The 26,110-nt window shown below is 38.5% G+C and overlaps 1 protein-coding gene and 1 pseudogene across 5 annotated transcripts in view; one reads left to right on the forward strand and one right to left on the reverse strand.

The window, feature by feature from the left end:
- The window catches only part of RAP1A (RAP1A, member of RAS oncogene family), a 68,867-nt gene extending 42,995 nt beyond the window's left edge, over window positions 1–25,872 (forward strand). For 3 of the 5 annotated variants that reach the window (XM_074319242.1, XM_074319241.1, XM_074319240.1), the window contains exons 2-8: window positions 7,304–7,334; window positions 11,131–11,199; window positions 13,326–13,382; window positions 14,415–14,555; window positions 16,133–16,276; window positions 21,720–21,834; window positions 25,181–25,872. In XM_074319242.1, coding sequence (XP_074175343.1) covers window positions 13,353–13,382; window positions 14,415–14,555; window positions 16,133–16,276; window positions 21,720–21,806 — 402 coding nt within the window. In that variant the 5' untranslated portion in view covers window positions 7,304–7,334; window positions 11,131–11,199; window positions 13,326–13,352 and the 3' untranslated portion in view covers window positions 21,807–21,834; window positions 25,181–25,872. Of the gene's footprint in view, window positions 1–7,303; window positions 7,388–11,130; window positions 11,200–13,325; window positions 13,383–14,414; window positions 14,556–16,132; window positions 16,277–21,719; window positions 21,835–25,180 lie in introns of all 5 variants that reach the window. The other 2 variants (XM_074319239.1, XM_019730434.2) reach the window with 1 other exon arrangement.
- On the reverse strand, window positions 573–3,642 carry LOC109446733 (latexin; annotated as a pseudogene).
- Window positions 25,873–26,110: the final 238 nt, after the last annotated feature.

A 26,110-nucleotide genomic window follows, 5' to 3' on the forward strand; every position in this document is an offset into this window, starting at 1 on the left:
CATATGCAAGGGCAGGGGAATGTTCTCTCTCTAGAAACTTTTTAGGATTTTGTCTTCACTTTTAGTGGTTTGGAATTTCAACCACAACACTTTCAGTTGTGAATCTTTGATGATGATGAAGAGGCCTGCGTTCCGTGGGCACTTTGCATCTGACTCTTTCTTAATGTACCTCTTGGGAATGTCCGGTTATTTCTTTCCTTTTTCTGTTTGATTTCTAGACTTCCTATCAGATAGCTGCTGGACCTACCCTCCTTACCTCTTTCTTTCATACATCCCATCTCTGTCCTTTTGTTCTGCTTTCTTTGGATGCGTTCAGTATATCGGTTCACTAACTTGCTTTTCAGCTGTATCCATTTTTCTCTTCAGCCTATCTACTGAACTGCTTTTATTTACATTTACATATCTATCATGACATCATTTATTACAGAAACTATACAGTTCTGTGCTGTATTCAAGACATTTATACAAAGTGACATTTTGGGATTTATTTGGCCCATAAGCTCGATATCGGTGAAAACTGACATACGCGTCCTTAGTAAGCATGTTGACACTTCATCCGGTGTGAGGGTCTTTTATTCCAGTTGTGCTTCCTTTGGCAGACGGCTAGGCTAGTGTGTTTTACTTAGTACCACACTGAGGATGCCAGAGAACTTGGTTTGCCAAGGAGTAATCTCCTAAGGTGCAGTGTCATACAGCAGAGGGTGCAGTCTAACTCAGTGACGTCATCGTTTCTTTGCACTTACTTGACAGTTGGGGTTTTACTGTTTTACACCACGTGTTTTCAGTAGAATTCTGCCGTATTGCATAACCACAGATAACCCAGGCTAAAGGTCAAACTGGCTTCATTTCTGGAGATAACATTTCCAAGACTGTCTGGAATATTTTGTGCTTCTAGTGGTTCCTTCATGGACTTGAGTCTGTGATACAATGTGTTATCTTCTTCATCGTGGCTCTTTTCAATTTCTCCTTCAAATGTGAAGTGATTTTTCCTGTTCACTGTCACTTGCTTTTGGATAATTTCTTTCACAGAAAACTTAAGGCAGCATTTTTGTCCTCGTGCTGGAATATCCTCCATGCTGGCTTGTTTGACTGTCTACACCAGAAACACCTTGTGGGAGTCCCCTGCTGGGAGGTGATGCACTTCTCCACCGAGGCCGCCCTGGAGCTGGGTAATGGGACGCGGGACGTCCATTCTTGGTGAGCTGCTGCTGGGCGAGCTCCGGTCTCCTCACGTTTGAGGGCCAAGTACACGGCCAGTGCACTGCTGCCCGGTCACCACGCCCTGAACTTTTTCTTTCCTTCTTTTTTTTTTTTTTGATGGTTCTATTTTATTTCCTAGGTTTCCAGTGAGTCTTTTACGTAGACTTGGTAACTTCACAAGTTTCTTTGAGGATGTTACATTTACTTTACAGTCTTTTATAGGCCCTCTTGACTGTTTTCTTTGATTTTTGTTCTGTTGAATTTATTGCCTCTGTCAAATTGTTTTCCTCAAATCTGTGGTTAACTGTCTGCTCTTTTTGCGAATCCACGTTGGCCTTTGCTATTTACAGGAGTTTTTCCCCTTTCATTGTGGGAAGGGGATAGGAAATTCTGTTGGGCTGAGTGTGCCTGGTTTTAAGAGTGTGAGGCTAATTTATGATCTTCACTTACAAGTTCATTATGTCTGATCATTTAATCTCTATATACATCCTCCCCGGAGAGTACTAGTCTTGAGAAGAACAAGAAGAAAGTATCAGTGTGATTTCATGTTACCAAAAAAGTAGAATTTCCATTGTGATGTACTATGAAGAACACTGTTCTTTATTTGAGAAAGTTAAATCTTAACCATGATTTCCATATTTACTCACCACCACCACCACCACCACCCGGCCCTCAGCATGTTGTGGTCAGTTGTCAGTTTTAAAATATTCATGGCTTCTGTAAATATTTAAATATAACCAATAAAATAACTGCTTGTTAAGAAACTACCTTCAGTGTTCCTAATGTAAAAACATTTTTTCTCAAATTTTTTGTCACAACTAAGTTTCCTTTAATGAATTTTGTTTTGTAGGTTTAGTTGTGCAGGAGAAACAATTTCACTTTGTAATTAGTTTACGTGTTTAAAAACAAAGTTGGGATCGATTTGTACCACAAAGATAATCAAGTTACGTTATTTTATGAAATTTAGAAGTGTAATACTTTTGCTAAAGGAAGAATGAAAAAAATTGCTGTATAACTTTGGACCATAATGTTAGGGACTTGAGATTGACGTAAAATGTAATCATAGCGTAATGTTTATTCTCGTCCTCCTTATTTGTCAGGGAATCTTAACCAGAGTGAGGAACTTTCTGGTGCTGTGTCGGGAGTGCAGGGCACGAGAGATTTCCATAAAAAGGCATGGGATTTGCTTGGAAGAACATAGAGCTTTTCTAACTTGGCAGAAATGAGTTAGAACTAACCTCTTTAAAAAGAAAAGATTAATCCACGTTATTCTTTATTGGGGGGGTTCTCTTTTTTCCTTTTAAAATGTTTTCATATTTTTAAACTAGATTGTGAAAGTGTGTGTGTGTTTTCATATCTGAGCTATATCACTCCTGTATTTGCGTGTGTACGTATGGATTTCCATTCATAAGACAGGGCATGTTCTATACACACATACAAAAATGGCTTTGGAACTTGAGTATCTTACCACTTGAGTTGAGGAACAGGGGCTAAATATTTTATTGTTGCAGAATACCCGGAATAATTTGGTATGTCTGAGTGCTTTCCTCAAATTCTACTGCCCTAGGAGACACTTGGGGGAGTACAAATGAGACTCACTGTATTAGGATGCCCTCTTGAAAGATACACATTTATGGAGCAGAGAACTGACGAACTCACATCTTGTTAAAATGGCAGCAGTCCCCAGACTAAGCATCACTTGGGGCCTGGAAGGGAGTTGGGATATGAGGGGCTGTCTGCGTGAGATACATGCTTTTGTGTTTAACGGTATGTTTTTTCCTATTGAAATGAGAGAAGCACCTGACACAGACAGAGAGGTGTAAAATGACTAGTGTCCAGCGCAAACCTCTCCCACCGCCCTTTTTTCTCAGGTCTCCTGTCCATCTACCCTGTTTCCCCGAAAATAAGACTTAGCCAGACCACCAGCTCTAATGCATCTTTTGGAGCAAAATTAATGTAAGACCCGGTCTTATTTTGCTGTACTGTAAGACCGGGTCTTGTATTAATTTTTGCTCCAAAAGACATTAGAGCTGATGGTCCGGCTAGGTCTTATTTTCGGGGAAGCACGGTACGTAGTAAAATGTGGTTGTTTCTCAGGGCTCAGTTCTTCGCTTTCTTCTGTTTTCACCGATAAATGCTCCTTGTTGATCTCATCTGTTGCGGTTTCAACTACGACCATCTTTTAGAACAATTCCTAAGTCTGTACTTCTAGCCCACTGGTTTCTACCGAGCTTCCAGACTTGGGTTTTTAAACATATGTCAGATAGCTCTACCTGCTTTCCCACAGGCGTCTCAAAGTTGAGTTTTGGCAGAAAGTATTAATTTTCCTTTTAACCCTCTTTTTGCATTTCCTGTCTTAATGAGAGGTGTGCTACCAGCAACCTGATTTGTCCAAGCTAAATATCTAGGACTTACCTTCAACTCTTCTTCATTCTCCTTCATTCTAACCTCCAGTCAGCTATGGAGTCCTCGCAGTTTTACTTTTAGATACCAGTGTCCCCTCTTCAGCGCCTCCTGTGCAGGCCAGTGTCATTCCCAGCAGAGCATTACAGTAGCTCCCTAACTGTTCTCCTGCATCAATCTCTCATTCCTTCAGTCCATATATATATACTGTTACCAGTTATCTTTCCAGAATATATAGCTAACTATATTACTTTTTTTTTTTAAATGACTGTTTTCTTCTCCCCACTGCTTACTAGATAAGCTGTAAACTCTTTTCACGTGGCAAATGCCTTTGCGAGCACAACCCAGCCTCCATACCCAGCTGCATTTTCCATACCTTCTTTTTAAACCCTGTGTCCTAGCCACACTGAGCTCTGTGGTAATCCCTGGATCTTCTCTACTCATGGTTTAGGGTATTTGCTCAGGCTGAAGTTTCCTCTGCTCAGAATGCCCTTCCCTACATACCTGGAACTTTCCTATTCAGTTTTTCACTTAGCTCTTATGTAACTTGCATTGAAAAACTATCCTGTACTCTCGTCTGTTTCTCCATCCCTCCCCAACCCTTTAATTTTGTCTCTGTAATAACTTCACATCATCTGGTAGTTACTTATTTTTCTTCCTCTAGGAGCTACTTGAGGATGGAAAACATATACTTTCATTTTTGTGTCCCTGGCACCTGGGAGGTGCTTTGCTAATGTTTGATTCAGAACAACAACCATACTTGCCATCGTGTTACGTAGTCTACTTTACCCTTACTGTGGTTCTTACTAGTTTGCGCTGCTATAACAAATTACCACAGACTGAGTGGCTTAAACAACAGGTTTATTTTTCACAGTTCTAGAGGCGGGCAAGTCCCAGATCAAGACCCTGGCAGATGAGGTGTCTGGTGAGGACCGGCTTCCTGCCTTTAGATGGCTGTCCTGTGTCCTCACCCGGTGAGAGCGAGAGAAGCAAGCGCTTGGGTCTCTTATAAGGGCACGGATCCCATCAGGAGGGCTCTGCCATTGTGACATTATCTAATACTAATGACCTCCCAAGGCTCCACCTCTTAATACCATTGAATTAGGAGAAGGCTTTCAACATAAGAATTTGTGGGGGACACATTCAGTTCATAACACCATGTACGTAATTGGTATTCTGAGAAATTTCCCCTTTTTCCACATTGAATTTTCTTAAATTCTGTTTAGCTATAATTTACATGTAATAAAATGCACCTATTTTTAAATGTACAGTTCAGTAAGTTTTGATAAATATATACACCCATGTAACAACCATCACAATCAAGGTACAGGTCATTTTCATCACCCTAAAAAGTCCCCTTGTGCTCCTTTATTGTCATCACCCCTACCCGACCACCACTGGTCCCAAGCAGCTTTCTGGCACTGTAACTTAGTTTATCTTTTACAGAATTTTATATAAGTGGAATCATACAGTATTCACTCCTTTGTGTCTGGCTTATTTTACTTAGTTTATTTTTGAGATTCATCTATGTTGTTGCCGCTAATAACAGTTCATTCCTTTATGGTCTTAAGTTTCTGTCTTTTATCATTTTCATCCACCTGAAGAACTTCCTTTGTTTTTTAAAAGTGTTTGCTGGTGAACTATTTTCCCCAGCTTTTTTTTTTTCTTCTCAATTGGAAAGAAATCTTTCACTTTCATTTTTGAAGAATATTCATTGTATTTAGCATTCTTAGTTGGCCACTTTTTTCTTTAAACATTCTAAAAATGTTTCTTTTGTTTAGCTTCTTGAAAAGTCTAAATTCTTAAATTTCTCTGTATCTAAACTTTTTTCTCTTGCTTCTTGTAAGATTTTCTTCTTTTGACAACTTTTCAGGAATTTGATTACTGCCCCATGTACTTTTCTTTGTATTTATACTGATGAGAGGGTTTTTTGAGTTTCTTGAATCTGTTGATTTATATTTTTTATCAAATTTGGAAAATATTTTGATAGCATGTTGTTCTGTGGTTCTTCTGTTTTTCTTCTTTTCTCCCTCCCCTTCTCCACCTTCTCCCCACGCTTTACCCTCTTCCTCGTTACCTTTTTTCTATCTGCATCTTAGTTCCTCTGAAATTTCCTTCTGCGATACCTAATATACTATTAATCTCTCCCAGCAGTATTTCCATTGCAAGTATTTTTTTGAACATAGAAATTGGTTTTGGTTCTTTTTTATGTGTGCCATTTCTCTCCTCATTATATTTTCCTTTCAATCCTTGAGCATATTTATAATAGCAGTTTTAGAGTCCTTACATTATCTCATTTCTGGGACTGTTACAACTGATTCATTTCACCCTGGTTTCAGGTCACATTTTCTTTCTTCACATGTCCACTAATTTTTTATTGGGTGCTATGGACATTGTAAATTTTACATTGTTGAATGATGGATTTATTTTTCTTGTAAAGAATTTTGGATTTTGTTCTGACAAGCAGTTGAATTACCTGTGGATTGGCTGTATCTTTTTGAGGCTTGTTTTTAAACTTCGTTAGGAAGCATCTAGAATATCTTTTACTCTAGGGTATGTTTACCTCTGCTACTCGAGTATGAATCTTCTGGGGTTTCAAGTGAATTAATTGCCTGTTTTTCAACAAGGAGGACTTTTCTGGTCAGAACTCCCAATATTTCCTAGCACTCTGGGAATTGTTCAGCTTGTAGATCCCTATTTATTCTTTGCCTTAATGCCTGGAGTTTCATCCTGCATACCCAGCTTAATGATGGGCCAGACTCAAGTGGACCCTGTGCAGATTTCTGGAATTTTCTGTGCAAAACTCCCTCGTCTCTGGTGTGCTTCTGGCCTCTGCTTGAATTCTTCCTTCCTGCGCCACAGTCGGGAAAGTGCCTGCAAGCGCAAAGCCAGGGCCGTTGTAGGTCTCACTCCACTGCCTTCCCACCTGTCAGAGACCACAGTCCTATACGGCTTATTGTCCAACGTCTGAAAACAGTTGTTTTCATATATTAATATTTTGTTTGCTCTTGTAGCGGGATGGAAAGTTCCATCATAGCCATTGGAAATTCCTTCCTGCCCTTTTACTTTTTAAGATAATCATAGAGATACAAAATAAAGTTTATAATCACTTTTTTTCCTCTCTAGCAATTTGGGCCTTATGGAGTATATGACTAATACGTACCTATAGAGTTTTAACAATTTTACCCATAATTGCCATTCGTAGCCTAATAATTTTTGAGGTAATAATTTACATGGTTCAGCTCAATACAAGAATGAAAAAAATAGTATAGAATTACTATATGATGTTTTAAGCAAATAGCATGTACATTATATTAAAGCTCATGAAGGAACTTTTTTAAAAAGTACGTAAGTTGTTTAAATAATAGCTTCATAAATAATTAGGTTGATGATTGTAGCTATAACTACTAGTTTTAAGCATCTTATTTTCTGATCAAACAGTCTTAGAAGTAACATGAATGGGCTGATTGATGCTAGTCAAAGATGATCTTTAATGAATTAAAATGCCCGGCAGCTGTCCTGTAAACTTAGGTTAAAATGTGCATGGTTTTGCTGTGTAGCCTCTGTCTTCCCCTTGATCGTCTTAAGGGGACAAGCAAACAAAAAACAAAGTCTCATATTATTTCATGTAACATTGTGCATTCTTAGGCTAATCTTAGCATCCTTATTAATTTTTTTATTTTTGTTTTTTGTTTTTCAGATTGTCAGTATTTAAACAGACCCCATCATGCGTGAGTACAAGCTAGTGGTCCTTGGTTCAGGAGGCGTGGGGAAGTCTGCTCTGGTAAGTCAGCCACCCGACTATAACTAATTAGGATAATGCAAGAAGAACATTGGTGATGTCTTCTTGCTTTGAAACTTATAGTCACTAAAGAGAAAAGATAGCAGTATGTTCTGTGTGCCTCGTATCAAGCTCAGAGGGAACGGGATTCAGTCAGTAACCATGAGTGTGTAGTTTCGTAATGGCGGCTCATCCATTGTTTCACTTACCAAGTATTTATTGGCTACCGACTGTGTATCTATCAAGCACTAGTGTTCGTGATTCAAGAGGAATAAGATTGTTCTCATCTTTAAGAAACTTAACAGTCCAGTGGGGGAGAGTGATTATTATTAATACCAGTGGAGTAATTCCTACCCCACCCACACCCCAGACTAAGTGGAATGAAGGTTATTTTTTGTATATGTGCTGTATTTATGTAGTAAATATTTATTGAGCTTCTGCAATGTCAGACTCTAGGATTACAACCATCATAGTGAACAAAAACCTTCATGGTCCCTTGTGGAGCTTACATTATCGTGGAGGATGTGTGATAAACACACAGTTAAACAAGGAACTACTTGATTACAGTTATGAGAGAGAGACTTTGAAAGAAAAGTACAGATTGTTAAGAGAGGCTCGATGACAAGTGCATTAAATTAGCATTTAAACAGCTAAGAGAAAGGTCACCGCTGCTGGGGCAGGAGTGAACAAGGGGCACGTGGGGCAATGAGGTGAGAGGCAGGCAGGGGCCTGATCATGAGTTGAAGACTGTGTAAGAACTTAGAACTTACTTCTAATGACTATGAGAAGCCATTGAAGGTAGGGTTGGAGGTTGGCAGGCGGAGGACAACTGGGTATGTTTTAAAGAGAGCACTTTGATTGCTGTGTAGAGCAATTTAGACGAGACAGAGGTGATGTGAGGGACAAGTTGGGAATGAATGCAGTACCCCAGGTTGTTTGTGGAAGCTCATATTAGGGCCATGGCAGTGAAGAAGAGAAAAATAGACGTTTTGAGAATGAAATGGGAGGCAGAGTTGACGTAACTCAGTGCTGGATTGATGTGGGGACGAGGAGAGAAGCAGCTGTCAAGGGTGACTCCCAGGTTTCTAGCTGGGCTGAAGTCATGGCGGCAGCATTCAGTAGAAGGGAAACACTGAAGGGTGAGCAGATGTGAGAGTGAAAATCAAGTCGTCAAACTCGATATTTGTGAGATGTTCAAGTAAATACATCAAATAAACAATTGGTGTCCTCGAAATAGTAGCTTAAAGAGAAACTTGTGACATGATTTAGGGTGCCATGGATATATCAGTAGTATTTAATTTCGTGAGAATTACATTTCTGTTGGAGTGTAAATTAGTACCTCTGTGGTGAATGTTTGAGAAAATCTGTTATTCTAAATGCATGTAACGTTTAATTGAGCAAGTCCCTTTCTGGAAATTTATCCCACATGAAGTTCACATGTACAAAATGACATGGTCGGGGATATCCAGTGCAACATTCTTTACGTGGCAAGAGTTTTGAAACAACCTAAATGCCTACTAGTAGGGGCTAGTTACGTTTTTAATACGTATTTTGAATAGACTGCCATATAGCCATTAAAAAGAATATAGCAGCTCTACGTATATAGATGTGTAATGATACCCAAGGTGTGTTATTTAGGGAGGAAAAAGTACCACTTGCGTTTTATAAAAGGGGGGAAATGTTATAAAATGTAGACTCTCTGCAAGGTTAAATAAGCCACAGATAACAGTTACTTCCTTGGGAGTGGAATTGGGTAGCTGCGAACGATGGTGGTAGGTAGGGCTAGTTACCGTTGCATACTCTTGTGTCTTTTGTATTTTGTCCTATGTCCATGAATTACCTTTTCAAACACAAATAGAATAATTAAAAATAAAAATCTGTAGGAATAAATGATGTTGTCTAGAGAGAGACTGGAGAAAGAAGAGAAGAACTCAGGGCTGAGTTCTCAGTACCTCTCAACCTTTAACAGGTAGGTAGGTAGGATGAAAGGGTCCAGCACAGAAGAATATGTCTTGTACTTGAATGTAAAGAATGTGTCTTTACTTGACAGTCACGTAAAGAAAAGGAAAAGCATGATATGGGAGCATGGAGGTAGCCAGCTGGACTTGATAAAAGCAGCTTCAGGACGGTGATGGTGCCATCCCCGTCACGGGGCAGGCTGGAGAGTCAGTGAGCGCTAAGGAAATGGAACCACACAGTAGACCGTCGAAGTTTGCTTATAAGCGGGAACAGAGTGCGGGGCAGAAGCTGCAGGGATCGTGGAGTTACGTGAGGGAGGTTTTTGTTTTAGGGTGAGACATAGTAGAGCGTGTTTGTGTGCTGGAGGCAGTAATCCAGTGGAGAGGAAAAGCTACAGGAGAGGGAGGGAATAATCTTTATGGAAAAGACAATAGGTGAGGAAGAAAAGGATTCAGTAGGAAAACCGCAAGGAATAAAGTGAAAGTATGTGAATGAATGAAGCCCCTGAGAGGATGAGATTCGGAGAAGTAATGAAAGATTGCTTTTAGTAAGAAAGAAGTGAGACGTATGGTATTGTTCGTCATTTTTGCAAGTCTCTTATAGAAAGCGCTTGGGTTCTCATACCTGCTTCTGCATCCAGTTTCTTGCCATAGCGTGTGTTATATATACCGTTGGAAAATTCTGTTGTAAATTTATGAGTGAGTGCATCATGGTATTATTAGGAAAATAGTGTTTTTCCTAAACCTCTGCCCTAAATCTTATGAGAACCTCTGTTCTAATCTAAAGCATATTAGGAAGATTTTCATAATTATATGTAGTGCTCAGATGAGGTGATTAAATCTTTGATAAAAATAAAGTTTTGATGTGGTTATATCCTGAGTTTCCTTTAAAGAGTAAGAGTTTAATAGGAGAAAGAACTTGGAAGTTCACTGCATTCAAGTGAATCCCTTTGACTCCAGCTGGAATCATGTATAAATACGCCTCGGGGTGACTTGAGGTCTACATGGTCTCCGCCTGCTTGTCCTCAGGCCACAGTCTTGCCCGTGCATTTAGGCAGCAGAGCACCAGCCCCTGGTTTAAACCTGCCAGGCAGTAATGCGCAATCACCGCTGTACTTCTTTTCATTTACCAAGTGATAAATGCCTAGTTTCTAGTTTGCTTATGGAAATCCTACAGATAAAAGGAGATAATCTGAAAAAAGACACGTAGGCAGTGGTTTCCAATGAAGAGAATGAGGCTGTAGAATCAGGAAGAAAGTGGACATTGGAATCTCAGCTGGCAAATGGGAAAAACAACTACTTTCGGGGTGAACGTGAAATTGGAATGTGATTATACATTTCATAAATTCTATAAACTTTACTTCTAACTTTTAAATCTTGAAACCTTTTGTCTGTGTTCTTTGAGGGCATGAGATAAAAGTTACTGTAGAAAAATGTACAGGAGTAATAGTTACTGATAAATTTTCATTTTTCAATAAATTAGAATCTCTGTCCTTAATTGTATCTTCGTTATATTTTAAAACTTCATATAGTGATTATTTCACAGTGTAATGTCAGTGGCAGCACTGCTAACAATTTTTAACATGATCACTCCCTTTCATAATAAGTGTACTCTCAGTTATGGGTGTGTCCTTATTGAAAAATAGTGCTAATTTATATCTGCATGTTTACCCAGAGTTTTCACATAATTTCATTTAATCTTGACCACATTGTGAGGTTAAATAACATGAACAATGGGGTTGATTTTTCTTTTAAGTCCTTAACTTTTCTTTGCCTTTTTTTTTCTAGACAGTTCAGTTTGTTCAGGGAATTTTTGTTGAAAAATATGACCCAACGATAGAAGACTCCTACAGAAAGGTAAAGTGTGAAACTTATATGCACATGCTTACAAGTAGTTCCTTAGGACTTTAAAACTTGATCCATGGGATTGCTTTTTTAGAAATAGCTTTGAGAAATGATACAAATGTTCTATATCTGTTTTTAAAAGTTTCACCAAGGCAAAATATTTCTCAGAATACTCCTTAGCTGCAGAGAGCTACGTGTTCTGTTACTGATAATCTGTTCTTTAATACTTATTTTCCTGGTAAGGAATCTTTTTTATTGTAGAAAACTGCATGTAATTAGTAGGTAAATTTTTGACGGACTTTTTGTGAACTAAAATTAAGATCACTTTTATGCTTGAAGTTTTCCAGTGACTGAAAATTTTTATTTATATTCAGTTATATAATAACTTTAAAGAGATTTCCCCTTCAGACTATAAGAAATTAGTTGTTGGATTTCGTATGATACCATAACAGTGGATACAAGTGACTATGCATTTGTCCCAACCCGTAGAATAAAGCCATCACATAAACTGTGGACTTCGGATGATAATGACGTGTCTGTCAGTACGTGTCTGTCAGTGTAGGCTCGTCTCCTGACAGGTGTGCCTCCCACTCGGGTGGGATGCTGACAGTGGGGGAGGCAGCGAGGGGCAGGAGAAGAGCGTGTGGACCTAAAGCTGCTCGGAAAAGTCACGCTTATTTAAAAGGAAAAAGTTGGTCTTCACAAAAATTACTATTTTACTTACTTACAAGACTAGCTAGAATTGTGGAGAATTTTCATGATTTCATTTCCCAAATATATTATGGGGGTGGGTAGGGAGCGGCGAGAGACATTATTATAAAAAGACTAATGGCCAGTGATATACAGAGAGAGAGAGAGAGAGAGAGAAAGGAAAGAGAGAAAGGGAAGAAGGAGAGAAAGAGAGAGAGAAAAGAAAGAGAGAAAGGGAAGAAGGAGAGAAAGAGAGAGAGAGAGAAAGGGAAGAAGGAGAGAGAGAGAGAGAGAGAGAGAGAAATTAAGGAATAAATTAAGTTCATCAAGCCTTAAGCCATAGTAGAGGAGCAGTTTTGTTGTCTCCTAGTGGGATACAAAATTGTGCTCTAGATATACTGAGAAACTACAGGCCTACTTCACGAATCAGGGCATTGAGCACGCCCATTTACAGACTGGGCAAGTTACACATTAGTGCCATGTGAGTGGTGGGTGGTGAGTTGGTGGCCGCCAGTCGTGCCCCTCATCAATCCATGACCTGACCCAGAAGCAAGAGTTTAAGATAGGCCTTAGGTTAATTTTAGAAGACAGTGTTGCATTACTAAAATTTCCCAAAAGTAAGTTGCTGGTTAAAGCTTGAACCACAACGGAGATCTGTACCCGGAATGCTGAAGACTGAGCACTTTTCTTAGTCCCTTCGTTTATTAAACATTTTCCACACGGTGGATAGTTGATATTTTCTTTAGGCCAACCTTGTCTTCTTTTATAAAACACTGGGAAAATAGAATTCAGTGTATAACATTTCACCTTCTGCGCGCAGCTCTTCCAAAGAAGTACCTTTTTCTTAAAGTCTTAAGGACTGTGTGAGTTCAGTGTTACCCATTTTAGCACTTCTGCGTTCCCTTTTTCTCTTAAATTTTTCCTGTGTATTAAATTTGGGATGTGACATATTTCAGTAAAACTTTTAACAACTTGAACTTGGTAAGTTGGCAACATTTGCTTTATCCCAAAAACTTTGTCTACATTTTGAGCTATTTAATATGTTTGTGCTTTATTTTCTCCGAAGATAATACAAATATACATATTTTACACATTTTTTTTCCTATTAAGACTATATACCTGTTTGTTGCAGTTTTTCTTAAGTCACAGTATATGACCATTTCCCTTCTAATAATAACAAAAATCATTACTCAGTTTACAGTGGTCAGAAAATAGCGAAACTCAGCATGAACAAGCCTGGCTTTCATAACATTAATAGAACGTGCCTGAGACCTTCTGTCCTTAATTATAGAACCATGTTAAGTCTCAACCAGTACAGCGAGCAAACTGCTGAAGAAAGGCTTTGTAGTCGTTATAGGTACTTGGAGTGAAGAGGTGGGAGGAAAACAGACTGACATTTTGATGTTACTTTTTCTTTTTTTTTTTTCTCCCCCTTCCTCCCGTAACAGCAAGTTGAAGTAGATTGCCAACAGTGTATGCTCGAAATCCTGGATACTGCAGGAACGGTAAGGGTGTTTTCTCTTTTTCATAGATTTGAATTTGTAAATAGGTTTTGTCATCTGAATAATTCCTCTGAGTAAAAGTAATTATTCTGATGAAGAATAAATTCTCCAAATGCAGAGCTTCTTACATTTTTTATGTACATGAAAACCATCTAGGACGCACTTAATGCCCACATAGCACCATTAAATTGTATGTTGAGTTCACCTGTAGAATCTGTGTGTGGTTTAGGTAAGGATGATGCTATTACTGCTTTCCCAGTAACTGTATCACCACCCTAATCTCTGTCTTACACGTCCCACTCTCCACTCACCACCTCTTGTTTTCCCATCTCACTTCCTTTCTTACCATCAGCTTCCTGGAGCCTGCAGTCCGCTTATCCTAACATCTTTAATTATCCATCAGATCCTCAACCCCCTCTTCACACAGCTTCAAGTCCACGGTCTGTCACTATGATCAAGCCCCTGCGTATATCCTCAACTCCCTTGACTTTGCATTAACCTTTGACCCAGTTAGTTGATCACTCTCTTCCTGTGTAAAAATTTTATTCATTTGGCTTCCAGAGAACAGCAACTTGCATGGTTTTCTGCCTGCATCAGGGGTTACTCCCAAGCCTCCTTTCCAGATTGGCTTTCATCTCCCCAACCTCTTAATGATGAAGAGCCTCAAGGGTTCAGAACTTGGACTTCCCTTTTCTAACAACACTACTTTGGAGGTCATCTTTAGTAGCATGAAAATAATTTACTTAGGATCTGTATATGAGAAGGAATTCTACCCAGTTTTTCAAAATCACACAAAAGCAAATTAAGATGGTTAAGATTTCCCTTCTAATTGTAGTTTACTGTCATTGTTTCTAGTCACGTAAGTAGACAGCATTCAGCATGGAGTTTCTAGAAACCATGTATCATGTCTTATGTTTACTGTCATGATAGCATGGAATAAAAAAATCAGTAGCTGAATTGTGATTATTCTGATTTAAGTTGTTTCAGTAGATGTTCAAGAAATCATGTTTATAATTGCATATTTTTTTATTGTAGGAGCAATTTACAGCGATGAGGGATTTGTATATGAAGAATGGCCAAGGGTTTGCACTAGTTTATTCTATTACAGCTCAGTCCACATTTAATGACTTACAGGACCTGAGGGAACAGATTTTACGGGTTAAAGACACAGAAGATGTAAGTATTTTTCTCTCTGTGAGACATACTGTCATCTCTTTGTAGCCAAATAAAAAGTATCTGTTTTCTCTGTCAATAGAGTATTTGGAGGATGGATATCTATCTGCCTGAAAGATCCCCTGTGACCAAAAATACTTTAACTTTCTAAATTTACCTACAAATGACATGCGGAGATGGTTAGCAAAGGACGACATATGTGATAAAGTGCGCATTGTGGTTAATGAGTGCAGCAGAGAGGAGAGTCAGACAACGCTTAGTAGTGGGACTCGGGCCAACCTTTGAGAGGCGCTGCTTAGTCAGAAACAGTGTTCCCAGAACATTGTTTAGAACCGTAATAATTCGTTCGTTTCTAAACTTCTATTGGTATAGTTTTTACTTGCTGTTTTTAAAATTACATTAGAAGATTTTAACGCTATTTTTTAGTTTTTGTTTTAGAATTCTTGTCTTATTTGATGGCTGGCATGGTTGTTGTGCCTTTTTGCAAAGGTGAAATGTATATTTTACATGTTCACCTCAGCTTCGAGCTACAGAGAATTCCTTTTCAGTTGTATAAATTAGGATATAAAATTTCGTTTGTACCTTTCTTTCTGTTTTCATGTGTTCTCTCTCATTATTAATGGGAACATATGCACCTGCTCAGGACCTTAACTTTGGGTAACACTGTAGGCGGGAGAGATTTGTACCATATGACTCATGACCAACCGTAACCTAATAAATAGTTCTCTTCCTTCCCATGACTAATTCATCTAAGAGAGTTCTGTTTTCATAGGCAATTACATGCAAATCGCTGAACTCTGGTAATGTTGATCTCTTCATCCCATGTAATAAACTACAATAGATAGAGTTGTAGGTGTCTAGTGTGTGTCGTCTAACTTGTGATAAGATAGGTACAAGAGCCACCATTTCCTTTAACTCTTTTGTATTGTGCCCATCACTTCACAAATGACTTTGCTCTCTGGGCACCTTTGAACTAAGGGCGTTGTACAGTTTCGTAGCAGCCTGTTGTATTGGAAGTGGGGGGGTGTGGATGGACATAGCCAAGCATTTCTGGTATGGTGAAAAAGGGAAGACATAGGAGCTTAGTGGCCTTATTTCCTCCTTCACATCTCACCTAAACTGGTCTTCAGATCTGGCTGTCACACGTAGGGGTGGACCTGTCACTGTGTGGGTCTGGCCAGTACTTTCGGTATTTGTTAGGCCTGTGAGATTCAGCAGTTACACCACAGCGAGGCCCATGAGTACCTTCCTCCCTGTGTTGCAGGAGGTTCCTTTTCCTTCAGATTTTTCTACTTGGCATTCAACTATTCATAGTAGACCACATGAGAATTTGGGGATTATATTCTTAAAATAATTTACTGAATCAACATAGTAGGACCTCTTCCATATTTTTTCTGTCTCTTCCCCTCCAACCACCTTCTTCCTCCCAGCACACAAATATGTGCCCTTTTTTAAGCATTTAGTGAAGTGTATAGTCCTTACTAATATACATTTCAATTGGTGGCAGATAATTGCTTGCTTAATAAGAGGCTAAGTAACAAGTATGTTAGTGCTCATTTCATGTTATTTCCTTCCCACAGGTTCCAATGATTTTGGTTGGCAATAAATGCGACCTGGAAGATGAGCGAGTAGTTGGAAAAGAACAGGGTCAGAATTTAGCAAGACAGTGGTGTAACTGTGCCTTTTTAGAATCTTCTGCAAAGTCAAAGATCAACGTTAACGAGGTAATCTATAGCTGCTAGGCAGCGTGTACAAGCGCCTTTTTACTTTCCTGTCTTTTAAGTTAACAGCCAAAAGCCAGTTAAGAAAAAAATTGATTCTTTTAAACAATCTCGATTCTATCAATTTATAGAAAACACTAAGTAATTATTAGAAACCATATTCTTTTGCGTTCATAAAAGCACTTTACTGACTACAGTGAGGACACTTATATTTATTTACCTTATTGGCAAAGAGGAAGTTTAAGTTAAAGAATACGTGTAAAGTCCTGCTAAGCCTCTAAATGATGGAAACGGTGTATGACAATTGTCACATCAGCCCTGTATTGTAACAATTAACCTATGCAAATATGTATAAATAGGTTGTAAAGTCAAGTAGAAAAATACAAAAATCAAAATAGTTATTATAATGAACTTAGGTTAGACAGAAAGATTTTACCTAATGGCTGTCGTAGAATTTGGTATTTTGAGTCCTGCTTCCCTTTAGTGCGTGACTCCAAGGGAGGACCTAGAACTGGAATTGAGTTGGGCGCTTAGGCCGGACGTAACAGGTGCACAAGGCTCTTTTTGTCCGTGACTTAAGCCCTCCGCTATCTTGAGAACATAGCTATGGACTGGAAGGCTTCACAGGTGAGCTGCCTGCCTGGGTGTACAGGGCCAGTAGTTTACGGGATCCCTAAAAGATTAGTCAGTCCCCAACTGCCACTACCAACCAGGCAGAAGCTTGAGGTTTCCTTTGCTTTTGTTTATTTTAACAGCAATTTTTTTTTTTTAAGTTTCTTGGTTTTTTTGTTTGTTTGTTTTTTTAAGGAGACTCAGCTCACAGTCGCCCCTGCAGGGATCAAACTGGCAACCGTGGTGTTATCAGCACCACACTCTAACCAACTGAGCTAACCGGCCATCCCATTTAAACCAGAGCAGGCTTTTTGTTCTTTCCCAGCAGCGCAGAAGCTTTACTTGCCAGTGTGCTTGCCATTTGTAGCACCCTAGATAATCAATCAGAATTCCGAGCACTTAGAACAGAACTGAGAGCCAAGAGTGGGTTAGGTGATCGGAGTCCTGTATTGTTGCTTGCTGTTCCTCTGGCTTTTTCGTTCTGTATGCCATTTGGACTAATATTACGGTTGTAGGCTACTGCCTGACTTTTGAAGTGACCAAATTATTTGGCAGGGGGAAAAAAAATTAAACTTGCTGCAAATCCTCTGTTTTACAAATAATTAAAGAATGTTAAAGCTTCCCTTTTTTAGGTAAAATCAATTTTTATAAGTGCATAAAAATAAGAAATTTGTAAATTTCGTTTATTCGGCAAATACGTATTGTATGCCTATACCTGTCTGGCAATGGATTAGGCAGCAGGTAACAGACAGACACTCCTCCTGCCCTAAAGAAATTTACATCCCCGTGAGAACAAGTCCTGCTGAGATCTTCAAGCACAGTTACTTCTTACTCACTGCCAAGTAAATGAAAGGAAGTGTGATATGCTTCCAGCTTCAGCTTTCTCTGTTGTAGAATTAGTTTCATAGATGTTATTTTGAAAAACGTGGCTAATCACAAAAGTTTGATTTTCAATACAGTCTTTTCCGAAAAGAAAGGTAACTGAGATAAAACACGTTAGGACCAATGAATAAACTTGGCTAGGAGAACAGTAGTGCAAGGTCACCGCCGGCAGCGTGAATGGCCTTCGGGATCTGGTTCTTTGCTGTCCCTGTCCTCACTCCCACTGGTACCACCCACCAAGTTCCCAAGTTCCTAGGGATCGGCTGGGGTGCACCAGGGTCCAGGGAGCACAGGGGACAGGACATGACTTATCCGTAGGCACTTACTTGCTGCTAAACCTGCCGGTATTGTGCTTTCCAATACAGCCGAGCTCCTTTTTACGGCTGTTGTTCATCAGTCCTTGACATGAGCGTTTATAAAACAAAAATAGGAAACCAGTGAAATACATTAGCTATTTAAGAATATTTACTCTCTTGGAAAACATTGCAAAGTACATGCTGGAAATTATTGAGAGTGTAATATTTTGTTTCTTTTAATGTTTCTCTCTGCAGCCTGATAATCCAGCTACAGATTTCCCTTAATAGTTAATAGTTCCTCAGACAGCTGTGCCTTATAAACAAATTGTGTGATTTCTGAGTGCCTGAGGATGGAAGGTCATACTTTCTTTCTTTTTTACTTAACAGCTGACATTCAATATTATTTTATATTAGTTTCAGGTATACAGCATAGTGGTTAGACATTTATATAGCTTATGAAGTGATCCCTCCAATAAGTCTAGTACCCGTGACACCGTACATAGTTACGACAATATTACTGACTATATTCCCTATGCTGGACTTTATGTCCCTGTGACTATTTTGTAACTACTGTGTTTCCCCGAAAATAAGACCTAACCGGAAAATAAGCCCTAGCATGATTTTTCAGGATGACATCCCCTGAACATAAGCCCTAATGCATCTTTTGGAGCAAAAATTAATATAAGACCTGGTCTTATTTTCAGGGGAACACAGTACCAATTAGTACTTAATCACTTCACCTTTCTCACCCAGGCCCCCCAAACCCCCTCCCATCTGGCAACCATCAGTTTGTTTGCTGTATCTATGAGTCTGTTTCTGTTTTGTTTGTTTTGTTTTTTGTTCTTTAGATTCCACAAATAAGTGAAATTATAAGATGTTTGTCTTTCTCTGACATTTCACTTAGCATAATACCCTTTAGGTCCATCCATGTTGTCACAAATGGTAAGGTTTCATTTTTTTATGGCTGCATAACATTCCATTGTATCTATGTACCAGATGGTCTTTATCCAGTTGTCTATTGATGGACGCTTAGGTTGCTTCCATTATCTCGGCTATCGTAAGTAGCACTGCAGTGAACATAGGGATGCATATCTCCTTTTGAATCAGTGTTTTGCATTTCTTCGGATAAATACCCAGAAGTGGAATTGCTGGGTCATAAGGTAGTTCCATTTTGAATTTTGTGGGGAAACTCCAAACTTTTCCATAGTGGCTGCACCAGTTTGCAAGAAGGATCATACTTGCACAAGATTCAACTCTTGGACTCAAATTTGAAATTATATAGGGGCATAACTGCTTGGCTAAATAGCTCTAGTCTCTGCTATCTATTTATACATCGATAGCCATAAATTTTTTAAGTCCTTACCACACCATCCTTGCTATGTTCTGAAATAGTACATAGCTATACCAAAAGCTATCAGTGTTTATCAAGAATTAATTGTTCTCTGCCAAGAATAATAATTGGAATCAAGAAATCCTAACTGAGGAATGGCAGAGAGACTGAGAAATTATTTTGTATTTCCTTTAGTTTTTCTATAGTTCAGAAAGATGAGGAAGGACCTAGGCTGAGGACTTTTCAGCATGTGTAACAGATACTGTAGTTTGAGTTTGCCCTCATCACTAACCAGCTGCTGCTGTGAGGTAGGCAATGTTTGTCAAAGAAATTGTTGAGGAGAATAGTACAAAATCAGTTACCGTTCTGTATAGCACCAGAAACCTGCAACTGGCTAGCATGAAGAAACGTGGGTTCGATTTATTTATTGTTTTAGTTTATCCTTTTATTTTTCATTTTATAGCGTATGTATTGAGGAGAGGGAACTAATGAGAGCTTGTTCGTGGCTTTTGCATATTAAGTTCTTGAGGGGCTTCAGCGTTGTAAAACAATGTGGATGGCAGAGCTGTGGAACAAAAACTACCATTTTGTTCATGAATTCTGTGTTTTTAACTTCCTTAGACATAATATAATAGAGAAATTAAATGGTTAGAAGAAAATGGGAGTGGGGAGGAGGGACCAGAAAGAAAAGAATATAAACCATTTTTATAGATTTGGGGTAACCTTAGGAACATTCAAAAAAGTAAATAGAAGTTGTTTTGTGAGTCCATCTTAAGAAAATGTAGACCAATAATTTTTTAAATATTTTACTTTGAAAACTTACTGAAAAAATGTAAGAACAATAAAAAATTTGTTTACCCTTCATCCAGATTCATCAGTGTTAACATTTTGTCACATGTGTGCATATCACACTTCTTTACTCCTAAATATGTCAGTGTACGTACCCTTAGGTCAAAGACATTCTTTCACACAACCACAACACAGTTATTATAATCAAGAAAATTGATATTGACAATCCATGTTCAGTGCATATTCGAATTTTGCTAGTCGTCCCTGTAATGTCCCTAAAAGCCAGAACATTTTGATACACTTCTGCAAAGCACTATTTCTTATGATGAATAATAGTAGGAGCTTCTGTGATAATTTTGTTTTGTTTCCCATCATTAGTAAATGAGCATTTGCATTCCATAGCAAACAACCAAATTTAGCTGCTGTATTTCATGTTTCCACATTTTGGCATACTTACCACTATGAAACACATAAACACCAGAATTAAAATACTCTGCTTCTGTGAAATAAGTAGTATTGTATTTTTGTCTTTGATACCTTGCATTTTTTTTATCGAAAATGAATCCAAAAGATTTATTAACAGATATTATTTGTCACTTAAGGGTCACAGACGTTTTCTGTTTTTCACTTTAACCAAAATTAATATCACCAAAAAAGGAGCAAGCAAAAATCATGTGTTGAGAGGAGTATAATATCTTTTCTATTCTATTTCAGCCCAAGGTGTGTAACATGAATCTAATCATGTGGAAATATCAGACAAACCCAGATTGAGGGAAATTCTATAAAGTTACCAGCCGTTATTTTTCAGAAATGACAATTTCACGAAAGACAAAGGCCAAGGAACTGTTCCAGATTAGAAAAGATTAAAGTGACAGGAAATTAAATGGTCTATGTGATCTTGGATGGATCCCTTCCAGAGAAGAGGAGAGGAATTACTATAAGGAACATTTATTCAGCTAACCAACAAGAGTGGAATTTGCACTATAGATGATTCATAACAACGTATCAATGCTAAAATGTCTTGAATGTGATGACTGTAATGGGGCTGTGTAAGAGAATATCCTTGTTCTTAGGAAATAACACACTCAAGTTCATATGATAAAATGTTACCAGTTGGTGAATCTTGGTAAAGAATGTAAGTCAGTTCTTGGTACTAATCTTGCAACTTTTCTGTAAGTTTGAAGTTTTTCAAAAATAGAATAAATCCGAAGAATCAAGTTGAACATTAACTTTTCTCTTAATAATTATGTTTCGAAGCATACAAGAGTCCATGAAGAATATAACTTCTGCCTTATTTTGCACTAAATCTTTTTCTTAATTTGATATTGAATATCCAAGAGCAAATCCGTTTCCTTCATTATAAATAATAAGTCTTGCTTTACCCTGAGAGTCAGCTAGAGCTTCTAAGAAACCTGCCTTTACATCAAAGCAGCAAAATATAGATCCAAGAACAGAATAATAAGACACAGAACCAAGATTGTTTTGTGGAACGAGGTCTCAAATATTGGTTGAATAAGTACTTTTCTCTTGTTTTTAGATATTTTATGACCTGGTCAGACAGATAAATAGAAAAACACCAGTGGAAAAGAAGAAGCCTAAAAAGAAGTCATGTCTGCTGCTTTAGACCTGCAGTAGCAGCAGCTCTGAGCCAGGTAAGATGCTAAAAGCAGAACACATGCTTTTCTTGTCCTCTCACTTTGTTTTGGGCTTTCCCCGATCTTAACCACTTCCCATTTCACCTGGTAGGGTATTTCCAGGCTTCTGTAACTTGGGAAGGTGATGAACTATAGATATGTTCGTCTGCTGGGTCAGCTCGCTCCCTACCCAGGAAATGCTACTCTGGCTTGAGGCAAAGGCCATGTCTGTTTTGCTCGCCGCTGTGTCTCCAGTGCCTGGTGTCGAATGGGCATTCAAAAATGGTGGTTGAATTAATAGAATGCCCTCCAAGGTCACTCCTAAATTCATGTTGAATTGAAGAGGAGCAGTGGTTCATCTGAAACAAAAGGCTTACGTGCACCTTTGATGATGAATTATTTTAAAGAGAACACACCAATATACGAGGTGTGATCAAAAAATATAGTGAATGTTTAAATAAAAATTTATTATAGTAAAAGACACATTTCCATTAACCCCCCTCACTATGTTCACCCTCACTTTGAACACACTTATCTCATCATTCTGGCCACTTTCTGAAGCAGTTCTGGAAGTCCCCTTTTGAGAGTGTCTTCAGTCGTGCTGTCGTGGCTGCCTTGATGTCCTCAGTCGATTCAAAACATTTACCTTTCATGGTCATTTTGACTTTGGGGAAGAGCCAGAAGTCGCATGGTACAAGATCCAGTGAATAAGGTAGATGAGGACACACCATAATGTTTTTATTTGACAGAAATTGCTGTACCAGAAGCTATGTGTGACACGGAGCGTTGTCCTGATGGAGGATGAAACCGTTTGCCCGTTTCATGTTAATGCATTGTTCGTGATCCATGATTTATGGGACACTTTAAAATACACCTCTCAACCATAGCTCACACCCGACTGACTGCACCAAACAAGTTGAAACTTGTCACACAGTTACTAAGGTTCAGCGTGCCACTTCCTGTATTGAAGGTCGTTCCTTTCTGTGGGATGGCACTTGGCAGCGGCATTCATCAGTTTTTGATCACACCTCGTATATCGACAGGAGTCGTTCCTCCCCAAATGAAACCCCTGCCCTGATTCCTAACCACAGGGATATTAGTTTTGCCTCTCTTTGACCTTAATATAAACAAAAACATGTATTATTTTATGTCTGTCTTCTTTTACTCAAATATGTGTGTTTTTGAGAATTATCCTTGCTGCATATAGCAGTAGTTCATTTTTCTTGTATAACCATACCAGCAGTATACTTACATATTCTGCAGTTGACTTACGTTTGGGTCCTTCCGGGAACTGGTGTGGGTAACTGCTGTGCACATTCTTGTACACGTCTTCACGCATGTGTGCTTGCGTTTCTGTTTGGTGTGTGTCTAGGAACCGATGACCACATGGTACACTATATACATGGACAGTTTTAGCTAAAAAGTTTTCCAAAGTGGTTGCACCAGTTCACACATCTACCAGCAGTCTGTGTGTGAGTTCCACACCCTGCTCAAACGTGGTGTTGTCGGTCTCTTTAACTGGAGCCACTCCGCTGGATGGGTGGTGGTCAGTGCAGTTTGGTGGTCCTTTCCTCTCAGATATGGATTAACTTCTTTCGGTGTTTTGTGTTGAGGCTTCTAAGCAGTGGTTGACTTTAACCGCTTAAGTTTTCATTACGTGACCCTGTTGGAAAGAAGTTAGTGGCAGCATTGAAGCTGCCTATCAAACAGGCCCTATGTGACGTTTGTTTGTTTTTAACTATATATTTAATCCCCTGACCATTTTCTGCTTCTCTTCATCAACTCTATAAATAGTACCAAAAAAGAATATTTTTCTGTGATGGATTTAGGATATAATTTGTACCCTTGGGTTGTCCCGTGAGAGGAAGGTAAACTTCCCACGTGAGGGTTGGTTGCGCTAACTCTTGTGAGTGAGTCCCCTGGGTCTATTTAGGACATTACCTCTTCCAGAGCAGCAAGTGAAGCAGCATGTGCTTCCTCAGAGATAGGCATGAACCTCTCACGGGAAACACTGCGGAGTTGTACTCCCTTGTTAAAAGAATGCAGAGGGGAAATGGGCAGAAAGGGGGAAAGGGCTTGGGACTGGCCTCTGGGGATTGGATTCAAAAAAGACAGCTTCTGGCCAAATGGTTGCTTTAGGCTTTTAGTGAAATCTTGATTTAATAACTATAAATCATCAGCTCCCTGAAAGCGATTATTATTAAAATTGCTGATGTTTGTGTCTGTGTCGGTAAGAGTACAAAGGTAGGGAAAATGAGGACTCCAGCTCCGGTTCTGAAATACAGAAATAACTCTCTTACAGCTGCCTGGCTATTGATGCCATCACCTTAGCTGATCTTCATTTAATTTCCAGTTCTCAGAAAATGTCTGTTAAGCTGATGTGGAAAGGAAGAGGTGCCATCTCCTGGCCTATTATGAAAGTTCACTCTTACCCACCCTACTATGTATTGTGAGTTTTATCTGAGAGGAGAGAGGTCTTGGCCTAGATATAGAAATAACAGTTTCATCCTGGTGGCAGAAATTTTTAGGCTCTGATGTGTAGTTCAGCTTACAGTTTATTTCATATAAGTCCCCTGAGATCTCTGTGAATGTTTGATAACAGGTCACTTAGCAGTCAGAGTACTTTGCGTGCAGAGCATTTCATTGTGATGACACACGTGAAGGGTCATATTGATCCTAGTGGAAAAGACTGAGATTAGGGGAAACTTTAAATAGCGGTTACAGATGTGTGTAGTGAGAGTATGTGAACCCTGAGGCAGCTCCCAGCCTGAGCCTTCAGGCAAAATTGTATTGAAACATGTTCATCTCCTAATATGTCCCACTTTTAAAAACCTAGGAGAGGAATTCTTTGTCAGGAAATTCTGCCTTTAACCTAATTCTTTTCTGCTGAACAACAAGACTAGCTTTGAGTCTTCTGCCCTTGAATATGGGGCTCAGCAAGTTCCGCCTCATCTCTTCTTGTCCTGACCTGTGTTAGAAGTGGGAATCCTAACAGGTACCGTCGTAAAATGGCTGAGGAAAGAATTTCCCATGGAAAGTTTATGCAGGCAGGTGCCATTTCCTCAGTGGAAAGGAACTTGACAAATAAGACGATAATGAGATAGAAATGAAATAATCACTGTTTTCCTCTTTAGGGACAGGACTGTCAGATATATTATGAAACACTAAGTTATAAGAAAGCTATTTTTAAAAAGTTTTTAAAGGGAGTTTAAAATAGCCCTGTTATTGGAGCTGTTTAGTATAACTTAGTTCTCTAGTAACAATGAGCCAAAATCATTGTTTCTTTCTATATTATTATATGCTTGTTTAGTGCCATCTTCTGGCATCGAGAATAATATATATCTGTATTTATTCAATGTTCTAGATTACAGGAATGAAGAACTGTTGCCTAATTGGAAAGTGCCAGCATTCCAGACTTCAAAAAATAAATCTGAAGAGGCTTCTCCTGTTTTATATATTATGTGAAGAATTTAGATCTTATATTGGTTTGCACAAGTTCCCTGGAGAAAAAAATTGCTCTGTGTATATCTCTTGGAAAGTAAGACAATAGTATTTCTCCTTTGCAATAGCAGTTATAACAGATGTGAAAATAAATATACTTGACTCTAATATGATTATACAAAAGAGCATGGATGCATTTCAAATATTAGATATTGCTACTATAATCAAATGATTTCATATTGACCTTTTTATCATGATTCCTCCCTGCCAAGCACTAAAAAGTTGAACCATTATACTTTATATCTGTAATGATATAGATTATGAACTTTCCCCTCAAACTCATTGCAACAGATAACTTTTTTGAGTCATTGACTTCATTTTATATTTAAAAAATTATGAAATATCATTCTGTCATTATATTCTAATTAAAATTGTTTGTGCATAATGCTTTGGAAAAATGGGTCTTTTATAGGAAAAAAACTGGGATAACTGATTTCTATGGCTTTCAAAGCTAAAATATATAATATACTAAACCAACTCTAATATTGCTTCTTGTGTTTTACTGTCAGATTAAATTACAGCTTTTATGGATGATTAAATTTTAGTACATTTTCATTTGGTTTGTGTGTTTTTGTTATTGTTTATCGATTTAAGCCCTTTCTTTTATAATGACCACATCGTTTTAAATGCAACAAGTAGTTCCTTTCTGCCTGGGACCTGCAGAACACTTAGCTTTAAACCCCTAAGTAACTCGTGATTTCTCTAAGAACAGACCTTGTACTTTCAGTTCTAGATATATTTGTTCCTACTATACAGTAAAATACATCAGACTACATAGAATAGTTTTGTATGT

The sequence above is a fragment of the Rhinolophus sinicus genome, linkage group LG14 (assembly GCF_036562045.2).
Source record: "Rhinolophus sinicus isolate RSC01 linkage group LG14, ASM3656204v1, whole genome shotgun sequence".
Lineage (NCBI taxonomy): Eukaryota > Metazoa > Chordata > Mammalia > Chiroptera > Rhinolophidae > Rhinolophus > Rhinolophus sinicus.